The following is a 14434-nucleotide window of genomic DNA, read 5'->3' as shown; positions in this document are numbered from 1 at the left end:
CCTAAAGTTACTCTTTTTTCATTTGGGGATTTATACTGGGAAAGTTATATTTGAAAAAGCTGTATATGATTTCATTCCAGTGGTGGTCGGTGCCATTTAAGATGAGGTAGGACAATATATTTTTTTATAAGTGTAACAGTATAGACTTTACGTCCGTCCCCTCGCCCACGACCTGGGCGCGAACCAGGGACGCTCTGCACACGTCAACAGTCACCCTCGAAGCATCGTTACCCATCGCTCCACAAAAGCCACGGCCCTTGCAGAGCAAGGCGAACCACTACTTCAAGGTCTCAGAGCAAGTGACGTCACCGATTAAAACGCCACTAGTGCGCATCACCGCTAACTAGCTAGCCATTTCACATCGGCTACATAAGCATGGACTTATTTCTATTACAGCATATTGGATGACTGCCATTCATATTCCACTCAAACTAGCTAGCTGCATTCGCTAGCTAAGTAAGTGAAAGTGATTTTTTCGAAAAAAAAATATAAATACTACAAAATCTCTCGCTTGCTTCTTCTCCATTTTTGAAGAAATTAATTTGTTCAAAACTGTTTAACTATTGTCTTTCTCTCTTTTTGAGTCAACTCCTCACCACATTTTATACACTGCATTGCTGGTTAGCTGTAGCTTGTGCTTTCAGTACTAGATGAATTATCTGATCCTTTGATTGGGTGGACAAAATGTCAGTTCATGCTGCAAGAGCTCTGATAGGTTGGAGGACATCCTCCGGAAGCTGTCATAATTACTGTGTAAATCTATAGAAGGGGGTGAGAACCATGAGCCTCCTAGGTTTTGTATTGAAGTCAATGTACCCAGAGGAGGACGGAAACTAGCTGTCCTCCTGCTACACCATGGTGCTACCCTACAGAATGCTGTTGAGGCTACTGTAGACCTTCATTGCAAAACAGTGTGTTTAATAAATGATTTGGTGATGTGAATATATTTAGCATAGTTTTATCTAAAAAGGATCACTTTTTGAACTTTTCACAATTTATTTGTATGAAATTCACTGAGGATGAGCCTCCACTGTTTCGCCTCCACTGTTTCACTCACAGGGACAACATAAGACACATGCAAGCGCACAAACTGTACACACACACTGTACACACACACAGCTGTAACATTCCATCAACTCTAGGTTGTTTACATTGAACATACATTTTGTCTGGTTGCTTGACAAATCCTACATGTAGTGTAAAGAAAATGTATTTAGAATTAGAATGCATAAAAATAACTACATGACTATTGTTATAAACCGACGTGAACCTGGTAATATCAGGTTTTTTTATTTAGAAAAGTATATATTATAGTAAGCAAATACTTATTATGGTCTTATTAATTACAAATGCAAGTGACACATTCTCAATACTTTGTTGGAATCCTTAAAATGTTTGTGGAAAAAAAACGTAAAAGTAATAGCATAGATTACAACAAACCCAAAACCGTTGCATTACTTGAATTTCCTATAAGGGAAAACGTTTTCCTCAGCTATGCTATTAGTAATTCTTACTTAGTTGTGAAAAACTGCATTACAAAATATATGTTTCTTTCGTAACTAGGTTGTGCAATAAAGTGAAAAAAGTAGGAAAAGATGCAGAAGTGTGTTTTCATAATGAGAACCGTATCAGATTACAATAACATACCTCATGCCAGCAATCCCCCGCGCGCCCCGCCCTCCTGTAAGCATCGCGTGAGAGTGCAGCAGACTCTCAAACTTGATTGTGATTAATGCAAGAGTACTTACTATTCCATGCCAGACATAAACTATACACGAAGAGAGATTCTTAAGGTGACCGGGATAAAGACAAACGGGAGGCACGAGAACTTCTGGTCAGGCACAAATGTACAGTTGTGTACAACACATCAATACTGCACACATGCTCTTACGAGCCGTGCATGCGTACAATGAGACTTTGTCCTCTGTGCAGAAAGAAACCCAGTTACCCCAGAAGAAAGCAGGAAAAACAAACTAGCAATAAATCAAAACCAATAACAATTTATGAAGAAAATAATCCAACAACACGAAGTGAATGATTGGTTTTAGATGCCTTACGTAAAGGATCAAATAGGCTAGGCTTATGTATAGGCTAGGCTTATGTATAGCCAAGAATGCTCAACTCCATGATACGCGATGGGACTCGATATGCAGCACATTATCAAATCAAGCGCCATTCTGTATCCAGCTCATGCTAGACTTAAATCGAACTTCCCAAAACATTTATTGTCAGGTCAAACAGGTTTAAATTACATTCTTACGTTTTTTGAACGGGCTTCTTCCGCTTCTTGACAGCATAGACTCCAGTGTTACTCAACATGTTGACGCTTCTGCTGTATTAGTTGGTACAAAATGTTCAAAAACACGAACACAATAACATCCACTGTCTTCCTCAGAGACCGTTCTCAAATTAACAAGGGAAGTTAATATCCAGACATGCGTGAATCCCTTCAAATAGAGCGGTCTCTCCGTAACGCAGATCCCCCGCGACGTTAACTTGACAGACCCAAGCGGTCAAAGTCACTGGCAAAGTCGACCGTAATAGACGTGCGGCGTAAATCCAGAAGTGTTTGGGGGATGAAGCAAGTTTCGGAAAGTTCCCCCGATCAACAGAGTAAATCATATGTGCGTGATCACAGCAAATTTCCCTTCCTGTTCTTTTTGTTCATGAGAAGTCTCTCCAGAGACCCTCAAACAAACCACAAAATAGTTATTCTAAAGGGGTAGATTTTACTGTATACAACCCAACGCTCGGAACACTTTCGGAACTGCTCTCTTGCAGCAGGTAAAATGTGTCTATCGTTCCTGGCATGGGGCGTTTTCAGGAAATCCGATAACCTATGAGCTGTTTTTTTTTAACCCTACCAGTCCCGAGTCCCAGCGTTTCATACATCTGATTTTCATTTGTCTGCATCTCCAGCAGCCCATGTAATTAGCCTCACAATTAAGTGTTTTGCAATTTTATTTTCAGGACAACCAGAGCTACAAGTAGAACACCAAACTATTTGTCATAAACATTTGCACTCAAATGTCAATAACAAAAAAAAGTCCAGAAAATAAACAACAAACAAATTATAAATGCAAGTACAGAAATTGTTTGCTCGGTGGGGAACAAAACTAGTCAGTGACAACCTTGTGGAGTTTGGGGTTTGTGACAGCAACTACAGTATGTGAGTTTATTACAGTATTATAGACACTATCTAAATGTTTAAAAACATGTTTATTTTACCAGGTAAGTTGGTTGTGGTTGGTAAATGTTTTTCCTATGACCTTCTAACAACTATTTTGTAGCGTGTGAGCATCATAGAGCAAAACATGATAGCTTTTAGTAATTTGTAGCTCAAAGCATTCTGACACTAGACAATTTTGGTTTAAGACCTGGCCCGGGCCCCTTCGGGTCTGCCTTTATTTCACAAACGTCGCTGCTCTGTCTTCTAAGCCATTTCAGTAGGAGTTACTGTATCCAGGAGTTGGTGTATCGAGGTGCTCCAGCAGCATAATCATGGGTGACATGTCTGGCTAGGGGTAACCCCAGCTTAGCTAGTCGAGTTCGTGCAGATGTTTTTGGTGGATCTGTGCCTGTATTTGGGAAATACAACTATTAATAGTTTACTAGTATAGTATAAACAGTAATAACATAATAATAGCAATAACAGTAATAACATACCTACTGAATCACAATACATTCGTTTCTGACTAGTGGGGTATTGATGGTGGGCTGAGGTATGCAACAGGATCAGCATCAGGTTGGTGCAAGCCTGACGTACAGGCTGGAGAGTGAGAAAGATTGATAAAAAGTTCAACTTAGCCCATTCAAAATCCTAATGGATGTCTATATGTTGACTAGAAAACCCTGTTACACTTCCTCATAGTGTGCCCGTAATTCGGACAGTGAACGCCATTCACCTCCTGCTCTATCAGTAAAAGTAGGCTACTATTGCCTTGCACAAACAAAAGACGAACAGACATTGCTCACGATCTCATAGCTACACTCGTGATCTACCACACAGGGTCATGATTGAGAGGTAATTGAGTGGGGCTCTACCTGCATGTATAGAGTATCTTCCATGTCTGTCAATGGGAGAGGATACATTCTGCCCTAGGGACATGTAAATTGTTTCCCTAACAACTAAACAAATGGTGATGGGAGTGAAAAAAAATAGGGCGAGAATTTGTGGTTGTGCCAAACGTCACGACGTTCCAACAGTCACCTGCTTTTCAGGTCTGGCTTCTCTTTTACCAGTGCAAGCCCATTACCTGTTACCTGGATTCAAGCTGTCATTACAAAACATCACAGGGTGGTGGGAAACGACTGTATTAAACACAACCGTGAGAGTTGTAGACGAGTGAGTGTTTTTGTCAAATTGTATTTTTCCAACATTTAATCTTATGTCAAACTCCTGTTGCCATAATGCTGCAGGCAGGCCAAGCATCTCTCTCTCTGCTCTGCACTGTGGCCAGCCAGCTTGCCTCACATTTCAGCAGAAGTCCAGTAGTAATGGAGGCAGATTAACAATTCAGACAGAGTTCTATTCAGACTGTGGGAGCTGAGCAACATGGTTGCTGTCCTCGCCACAGAATTCCGACCGTGGTGGTGGAAAGAGAACCAGCATGCAGCTGTTCCCATGGACTTAATTCATTATGCTCGTTTGCTTATGCGGCCACGCTACATTCCTGCGTGACAGCCACTGGTGCAGGGCAATCACCACCGTGGCAAAGATGTATTTTTTAGACAGATTCGGTCTGAAGCGAAGCTACATGGCTGGCTGACTGAGTTTTTGTGGACATGCAGACAACCTCAATCACTATATTTTATTACGGCTCTCCCACTCCACTGGTGCTATCCCACTCGGCTGCTGCTCTCCCACTCGGCTGCTGCTCTCCCACTCCACTGCTGCTCTCCCACTTGACTGCTGCTCTCCCACTCCACTGCTGCTCTCCCACTCGGCTGCTGCTCTCCCACTCCACTGTTCTCTGTTACTGACAGTATGTTGGATATACAGTTCAGTATGTTTGATGTACAGTATGTTTGATGTACAGTTCAGTATGTTTGATATACAGTTCAGTATGTTTGATATACAGTTCAGTATGTTTGATGTTCAGTATGTTTGATATACAGTTCAGTATGTTTGATGTACAGTACAGATATTATTTTCAATTTTTTATTTAACCAGGCAAATCAGTTAGGAACAAATTCGTATTTACAATGATGGCCTACCCCGGCCAAACCCTAACCAGGACAACGCTGGGACAATTGTGCGCCACCCTATGGGACTCCCAATCACGGCTGGTTGTGATACAGCCTGGAATCAAACCAGGGTCTGTAGTAATGCCTCTTGCACTGAGATGTAGTGCCTTAGACCGCTGCGCCACTGGGGAGCCCCAGATATATATTATCCATATTATTTTAAGCACAGCAATGTTAAGTGCTGTATCTTGTAGTGAACAACGGGATGCTACTTTACGAGGTTAATTTAAGTATGACTTGGAAGCTTGTTTTTTTTCACAGGGGCGCAGGCTTCAACCACATGCATTACATCCAGGGCTGATAAACTTGTTCTTCCAATTGCATACTGGTTTGAGTCTCATGAAGGCCTACAACTGGAATTGAATAGTAAAGGAAATGCCTGGAATGCACGATGCATAAATGTACAGTACCGTGCTGCTGATATAGAAATCTTTACTCCAGCCTCTGTGTTCAATGCAGACTCTGTGCAATGCAGACTCGTATGGAACCCTAGTCTATACACACTGGGGGAAGCGGGAGAGAAAACATGATGCTAGCTATTCCTGTGTAACGGTTGTCATATGGAGGAGACAAAGGCGCAGCGTGCTAAGCCTACATACTTATTTAATTAAATAAATAACACTGAACAAGCTATACAAAACAACAAACTGTGACGCTAATATCGCTAGTGTAGACAGGCAACTAAACATAGAATAAGAACCCACAAGATACCCAAGGAAAATGGCTACCTAAATATGGTCCCCAATTAGAGACAACGATAAACAGCTGCCTCTGATTGAGAACCAATCGAGGCAACCATAGACATATAAACACCTAGACTTACAAAAAACCCTAGACATACAAAAAACCCTAGACAATACAAAAACGAAACAAACCACCCTCGTCACACCCTGACCTAACCAACATAATAAAGAAAACAAAGATAACTAAGGTCAGGGTGACATCCTGTGGGAAGACAGTAGCATGTGAAGGCTGCACATGCATTATGATAACACCTCAACTTGTGACTCAGTCTCAATATAGACTGTAAAACTGCTACTCCATTACCATCAGGTCATATAATGTGTCCAGGGAGTGTCATGGTTTCTGCCCATTTGGACTGCAACGGGCGAGCTGTAAATGGTGATGTTAATAGCTAATTATGGCAATCGCTTCTGTGTGTTCTGAGTTGGGGAGAAACCACAATGTCTGTCATGCAGGGAAGAGAGGACCATAATTGTTGTCCCATTTTTTGTGGTCTTTTCCCCGCCCCTCGGTGTTCACATCTTCCTCTGCTCTCTGGAGAAGAAACAGATTGTGGGGTCAACTACCAGCTCTACCTTCTCCTCTTGCATGAAATCTTTGATTTAGAACAAAAAATGTTATATACTGAAAAACTATCAAATATACTATGTCTGTTTCATTAAACAGAAGCAAATGTACTGTATCTTTTTCCTATTATAGGTCAGCAATATAAATAGTATGAAATGAAAGCATGCAGATTGATTACACAGATCAGATAAAAACAGCTATGCAATATTTGGCAAATGAATATAAATCACTTCCATGAAGTATCTATTTTCAGTGAAGTACCGGGTTGAATGCTAAAAACCTACTTTTGTTGCCATGGATGTCCAGTTGTTTAATGATAAACAAAGCAGGCAAATTGCCTCCCTATTGGCACTGTAAAATCCACTGAGCTGCAGAAAAGTGAAATAAAACCTGCCATAAACTAGAGGAAATTCGTCAGAGATGCGTTGCCAAATGCCACAACTGGCCTCACAGGGTTTGAGCCGTGATACCTGAATATTGTTGTTTTACTGCGCTGGACTTTATTCACTAATTACCCTGGTTCCTGTAGATAAGTGAGTGTGTGTGTGTGTGTGTCTGTGTGTGTGTGTGTCTCAAGACGCATGTGTGTGTGGATGAATGGGGTGTGGTTGTGTGACCTTGGGTGCACTTACATGTGTCTATGTAGGGTTGTGGGTATTGATGAGCTTGGTGGATGGGTGTTTCTATGCTCTGTGTGTGTCTTACATGTATGTGCATGTGCAGCCTATCTTTAAACGGAAGCACAAATTGCACACTAGAAGTTTTGAAGATCGCCCCTTTTGCATTGGCCTCAGCAACTGTCAGCCAGCATCTATGTTACTTTACTTTCAGTCCATCTTCATTCACAGCTTTCTGTGAACTATCTTTCATAAAGCGAGGCCTAAACCAATATTAGTCTTCAATCTCTGTAATACGTGATGAGGTTTGAAATGTCTGTAATACATGATTAGGTGTCTCTTGGTTACTGGAGGGTCCTATACTTTAGTTTTTCCAAACCTTTTCTAACCAAGTCTTGGCAAGTAGTCACATACGTTGACCTTTTTTCTCTTGGTGCATTCTTTTTCCAGAAATTAAGTGAGAAATATTAGCTTGAAGTCGGAGGAATGAAATATAGAAGATTGAGGCTGACAGTAGGCCATGTTCAACATTCATGGTCTCCAGGACAACAGGGGAAACAGACGCCAAGTCATGACCTTGAGCTGACAGAAAGGAAGTGTAATGGACCAGGGAGCTACAGGTGTTACTCCAAAGCAATAAGAGAGCTTTTGTATTCAAGGCTACAATTACTTATATCAAATGTTTATTTGTCACATGCACCGAATACAACAGGTGTAGAGTAGACCTTACAGTGAAATGCTTACTTACAAGCCCTTAACCAACAATGCTTTAAGAAGTAAAAAAATATATATATAAAAAAAGTTAAGTTAAAAATAGATAAGTACATTTTTTTCTTCTCCCTGGCAGATATGTTCTGTTCAGCATACGATGCGATGACAGTAAACATACAATGGATTTGAAACTAATTTGGACCCCTTGACTTTTTCCACATTTTGATTTACGTTACACCCTTATTCTAAAATGGATTAAATAAATGTTTTTCCTCTTCAATCTACACACAATAGCTTATAATTACAACGAGAAAACAGTTTTTTTGACATTTTTGCAAATGTATTAAACATTTTTACATAAGTATTCAGACCCTTTGCTTTTAGACTCAAAATTGAGCTCAGGTGCATTCTGTTTCCATTGATCATCCTTGAGATGTTTCTACAACTTGATTGGAGTCAACCTGTGGTAAATTCAATTGATTGGACATGATATGGAAAAGCACACACCTGTCTATATTAGGTCCCACAGTTGATAGTGCATGTCAGAGCAAAAACCAAGCCATGAGGTCGAAGGAATTGTCTGTAGAGCTCCGAGACAGGATTGTGTCGTCGCACAGATCTGGGGAAAGGTACCAAAACATTTCTGCAGCATTGGAGGTCCCCAAGAACAAAGTGGCCTCCATCATTCTTAAATGGAAGAAGTTTTAACCACCAAGACTCTTCATAGAGCTGTCCGCCCGGGCAAACTGAGCAATCGAGGGAGAAGGGCTTTGGTCAGGGAGGTGACCAAGAACCGATGGTCACACTGGCAGAGCTCCAGAGTTCCTCTGTGGAGATGGAAGAACCTTCCAGAAGGACGACCATCTCTGCAGCACTCCACCAATGAGGCCTTTATGGTAGAGTGCACCTCATCAGTAAAAGTCACATGACACATGACCGCTTGGAGTTTGCCAAAAGGCACCTAAAGAAACAAGATTCTCTGGTCTGATGAAACTAAGATTGAACTCTTTGGCCTGAATGCCAATTATCGCATCTGGAGGAAACCTGGCACCATCCCTAAGGTGAAGCATGGCAGCATCATGCTGTGGGGATGTTTTTCAGTGGCATGGACTGGGAGACTAGTCAGGATCGAGGGAAAGATGAACGGAGAAAAGTACAGAGAGATCCTTGATGAAAACCTGCTCCAGAGCGCTCAGGACTTAAGACTTGGGTGAAGGTTCACCTTCCAACAGGACAACAACACTAAGCACACAGACAAGACAATGCAGGAGTGGCTTCGGAACAAGTCTCTGAATGTCCTTTAGTGGCCCAGCCAGAGCCCGGACTTTAACCCAATCGAAGATCTCTGGAGAGAGCTGAAAATAGCTGTATAGCGACGCTCCCCATCCAATCTGACGTAGCTTGAGAAGATCTGCAGAGAAGAATGGGAGAAACTCCCCAAATACAGGTGTGCCAAGCTTGCAGCCTCATACCCCAAAAGACTTGTGGTTTTAATCGCTGCCAAAGGTGCTCCAACAAAGTAATGAGTAAAGTGTCTGAATACTTATGTAAATGTGATATTTCCTTCTTTTTTTATACATTTGCAAAGAAATTCTGTGTAGATTGATGAGGGTAAAACACAATTTAATCAATTTTAGAATAAGTATGTAAAGTAACACCATTTTGAGAAAAAAATCAAGGGGGTTGAATATTTTCAGAATGCACTGTCCGTTTTTCAAATACGCCTAACTAATTGTCCCCAATTTTATATAGCCTACCGCAGCCTAATGTATCCAGTACAGTAAGTATTTTAAGCTACCGTGGCAGCATAATAGCCTACAGGGTCAGTTGGATCCATCTACTGGATTAAGAGTAGACCCTGTGTTGAAATCAACTCTTCAAGGAGCAGGAGAACAAACAGTATTACAATGTAGATGGATATACTTAAAGTAATTGTCCACAGTGTCCATAGCTGCAGCAAGTAGGGGTGCTGTGGGTGCTGCAGCACCCCCTGAAAAATCGGAATAATAAAATAAATTAAATCACAAAAGTAAGTATTAGGTCTTTGCCAGTCCTGTATTAGCGGATCAATAAAGCAGTCTGTATCTCGGGCAACAACAAAAAAATAGTCTATGACAGTGTCCAGTGAACATCGGACTATTTAAAGTGAATATTCTGTTAAAGCTGCAATATGTAACTTCGTGGGCGACCTGACCAAATTCATATAGAAATTAGTGTTACAGATCTGTCAGTCTCATTGAAATCAAGTCTAAGAAGTGTCTGATCTGTTCTATGTGCTCTATTTCTATGCTTCCTGTTATTCATTTTAGTGTTTGCTTCTTCTCTACTTTCAGTTTTGTACACCAGCTTCAAACAGCTTGAAAATACAATATTTCTGGTTATGGAAAATATATTTCACAGCAGTTTAGATGGTACAATGATTCTCTACAAAACTATTAGAATTTTTAACACCAGAAAATGGTTGGAGCGATTTCGGGCATAGTGCAGTTTCAACTCATACCAAAATAATGTTGTTGACTCATCCTATACTGGTATTTGTGGTCAAAACATAAATTAGCGGGGGGGAAAAAGCACTTTAAAAAACCCCGCCATACGTGGAATGAGTTTAACACCCCTGGTTTGTTTAGAGCAGGCGAAAGTAATTAGTGTCTATGGATGGTGTAATTTTGATCACATCTGCTGAAGTGTCAATTCTGTTCGTTTGAAGTACTGTTGTACTTATAGACCAACAGCAGTGGTGTAAAGTACTTAAGTAAAAACATTTTAAAGTACTACTTAAAACCTCTTTGGGATAAGGGGCAGCATTTTCACTTTTGGATTAATAGCGTGCCCGATTTAAATTTCCTGCTACTCATGCCAAGAATATATGCATATTATTAGTAGATTTGGATAGAAAACACTCTGAAGTTTCTAAAACTGCTTGAATCATGTCTGTGAGTATAACAGAACTTATGTAGCAGGTAAAACCCTGAGGACTAACCATTCAGATTTTTTTATTTTTTATGTCACTGTCTATTCAATGAGTTTTCATTGGGAAACGAGATTTCTAAGGCACTTGTTTGCAGTTCCTACCACTTCCACTGGATGTCACCAGTCTTTGGAAATTGGTTGATGTTATTCCTTTGTGTAATGAAGAAGTACGGCCGTCTTGAATTTGTGTCATTTGAAGTGTACTTTTTGAGAAGGCTCTTGACTGGAAAAGTAGCGTGAGTTTGTTGACTTCCTTTGTTGAATACAGATTGTCCCGTCTACAATTTGATCGATTATTAACGTTTAAAAATACCTAAAGTTGTATTACAAAAGTAGTTTGAAATGTTTTGGCAAATTTTACAGGTAACTTTTGAGACATTTTATAGTGACGTTGCACAAATTGGAAGCTGTTTTTTTCTGGATCAAACCCGCCAAATAAATGGACATTTTGGATATATATCGACGGAATTAATCGAACAAAAGGACCATTTGTGATGTTTATGGGACATATTGGAGTGCCAACAAAAGAAGCTCATCAAAGGTAAGGTATGATTTATATTTTATTTCTGCGTTTTGTGTGGTGTCTGTAGGGTTGAAATATGCTACTCTGTCTTTGTTTACTGTTGTGCTATCATCAGATAATAGCCTTTTTGAAATCTGACCTGGATTCACAACGAGTGTAGCTTTAATTTGGGGTCTTACATGTGATTTAATGAAAGTTTGAATTTTATAGTATTTTATTTGAATTTGGCGCCCTGCATTTTCCCTGGCATTTGGCCAGGTGGGACATTTGGTGGGACCTATCCCAGAGAGGTTAAGTAGTTTTGGGGGGTATCTGTACGTCACTATTTATATTGTGGACAACTTTTCCTTTTACTTCACTACATTCCTAAAGAAAATAATGTACTTTTTTACTCTATACATTTTCCCTGACACCCAAAATTACTCATTACATTTGTAATGCTTAGCAGGACAGGAAAATGTTCCAATTCATGCACTTATCAAGCGAACATCCCTGGTAATCCTAACTGCCTCTGATCTGGCGGACTCACAAAACACAAATGACTTCATTTGTAAATTATGTCTGAGCATTGGTGTGCCCCTGGCTTTCCGTAATTAAAAATATATAATATAAGGAATTTTAAATTATTCATACTTTTACTTTTGATTCTTAAGTATATTTTAACAATTACATTTACTTTTGAGACTTAAGTATATTTAAAACCAAATACTTTCAGACTTTTACTCAAGTAGTACTGTATGGGGTGACATTCACTTTTACTTGAGCCATTTTCTAATAAGGTATCTTTACTTTTACTCAAGTATGACAATGGCTACTTTTTCCACCGCTGACCAACAGCATAACCTTGGTGTGTGCATAGTTGAAGTTAGAAAAAAGCTCTTAGCACTTAGCAGACATTTCACTTGTCAATTCGCCGTAGTATTCAACTTACGATGTCGGAAAACATGTCAGCAGAGGTAGAGCGATCAGAAAGATCAGATGGCAAGCTTGTGAAGATGGAGATTGACTACAGTTCAACTGTAGATACAAGTCTACCGGAGTGTGCCAAAATGGCAAAAGAAGGTAGGTTGCAGGAGGCCGTTGAAAGCCTCTTGTCGCTGGAGATGCAAACAAGAACGGCTTCTGACATGGTGTCAACCTCCAGAATCCTGGTGGCCGTTGTGCAGATGTTCTATGAAGCGAAGGACATGGATGCCCTGAATGAAAACATCATGCTGCTCTCTAAAAGGAGGAGTCAGCTCAAAGGGGCTGTTGCTAAGATGGTGCAATAATGTTACAAGTATGTAGATACCGTGACCGACCTGACCGTTAAACTGAGACTCATTGACACACTACGCACAGTGACCGCTGGAAAGATCTATGTGGAGATTGAGCGAGCCAGGCTGACAAAAACAGTGGCAAACATCAAGGAGCAGCATGGCGAGGTCAAAGAGGCCGCAGCAATCCTCCAAGAGCTGCAGGTGGAGACATACGGCTCCATGGAGAAGAAAGAGAAGGTGGAGTTTATCTTGGAGCAAATGAGACTGTGCATCGCTGTCAAGGACTACATCTGCTCCCAGATCATCAGCAAGAAGATCAACACCAAGTTCTTTACAGAGGATGGCCCCGAGGAGTCTAAGCTGAAGTATTACAATCTGATGATCCAAGTGGACCCGCACGAGGGATCCTACTTGTCCATGTGCAAACACTACTGTGCCATCTATGATACCCCCTGCATTCTGGAGGATAGCTCCAAATGGCAACAGGCCCTGAAAAGTGTTGTTCTGTATGTGATACTGGCTCCCTACGACAACGAGCAGTTAGACCTGGTGCACAGAATCAACGAAGACAATAAATTGGAAGAAATACCCAAATACAAGGACCTCCTGAAGCAGTTCACCACCATGGAGCTAATGCGTTGGGCCTCCCTGGTGGAGGATTATGGGGAGGAGCTGAGGGAGGGCAGCCCGGCCACCGACGTATTCAACTTCTCAGAGGAGGGCGAGAAGAGGTGGAAGGACCTCAAGAATAGAGTGGTGGAGCACAATATAAGAATTATGGCCAAATATTACACAAGAATCACAATGAAGAGGATGGCTGGCCTCCTGGACCTCTCCAACCTGGTGGTGAACAAGACCATCTACGCCAAGGTGGACAGGCTAGCCGGCATCATCAACTTCCAGAGGCCGAAGGACCCCAACGGACCTGCCCAACGACTGGTCCCACAAACTGAACTCCCTCATGTCCCTGGTCAACAAAACCACACATCTCATCGCCAAAGAGGAGATGATACACAACCTGCAGTGATGAGGACCGAGTGCATTGTTTTCATAAAAAAATCTAATGTTCTTCTGAATTTATATTGATGAATGAACCATTTACAATAAACAAGTCTTACATGTTCTTATATGTTGTTACTATCTCTTGTCCCACTGATGTAATGTAAATTACATTGTTTAGAGTGGTCTCCCAATTGTATCTACTACAACAATCTGTACTTTGTTCTAGAACCTAGACCACAGAGGGGCATACACTGTTAATGTTTTCTCTCCTGTTCCAACTCTCTTTTTCATGTAACCGTCATAAGGGATTTAGTGTTAGAGCATTTGCGTGCAACTTGCTGTATTAAAACATTTACTGTAAAAAAAAAGAGAAAAGAGACAGTAGCTTCTTCTTCTTTGGTATCATGGTGTTCGCACGTTTTGTTTGTGCATGCCGCCACCTACTGGTAGTGTGTTCGATCACGTTACATTTGTGATACAAAAATAAAAAGGAAGGGGGAAAAATAAGAAATTGCACCACCAACCAACCCTACACCTATATAACACGATTTCATCAAAATAAAAAAATCTCAAAAACATCTTATAACTCTTCTGCGGTAAAATATCATACACCCATACTTCTCAGCTGCCACCTACGTTCATTAAAAACCCACTACAGACTACACCATTCCACTACTTTGATCCTATCTGCTCCTGCACCATGCCAACGGCCGGGGAGGACGGGATACCACCCGTTAACACACCCTGTAACTCTTCTAAACGAGACAGTAAGTAGATCATGTTGAACATTTGAA

At 40.9% G+C, this 14434-nt stretch overlaps 1 protein-coding gene and 1 pseudogene across 3 annotated transcripts in view; one reads left to right on the top strand and one right to left on the bottom strand.

The window, feature by feature from the left end:
* Positions 1-2828, bottom strand: part of LOC110502156 (aryl hydrocarbon receptor) — a 69931-nt gene extending 67103 nt beyond the window's left edge. For 2 of the 3 annotated variants that reach the window (XM_036959345.1, XM_036959346.1), the window contains exon 1: positions 2261-2825. In XM_036959345.1, coding sequence (XP_036815240.1) covers positions 2261-2319 — 59 coding nt within the window. In that variant the 5' untranslated portion in view covers positions 2320-2825. Of the gene's footprint in view, positions 1-2260 lie in introns of all 3 variants that reach the window. The other variant, XM_036959347.1, reaches the window with a different exon arrangement.
* A 9409-nt stretch (positions 2829-12237) lies between these two features.
* Positions 12238-14008, top strand: LOC110502155 (annotated as a pseudogene).
* The last annotated feature ends 426 nt before the right edge of the window (positions 14009-14434 follow it).

The sequence above is a fragment of the Oncorhynchus mykiss genome, chromosome 22 (assembly GCF_013265735.2).
Source record: "Oncorhynchus mykiss isolate Arlee chromosome 22, USDA_OmykA_1.1, whole genome shotgun sequence".
Classification (NCBI taxonomy): domain Eukaryota; kingdom Metazoa; phylum Chordata; class Actinopteri; order Salmoniformes; family Salmonidae; genus Oncorhynchus; species Oncorhynchus mykiss.
Note: the sequence above shows the minus strand (reverse complement) of the source record. Positions and strands in the feature narration are given on the sequence as shown.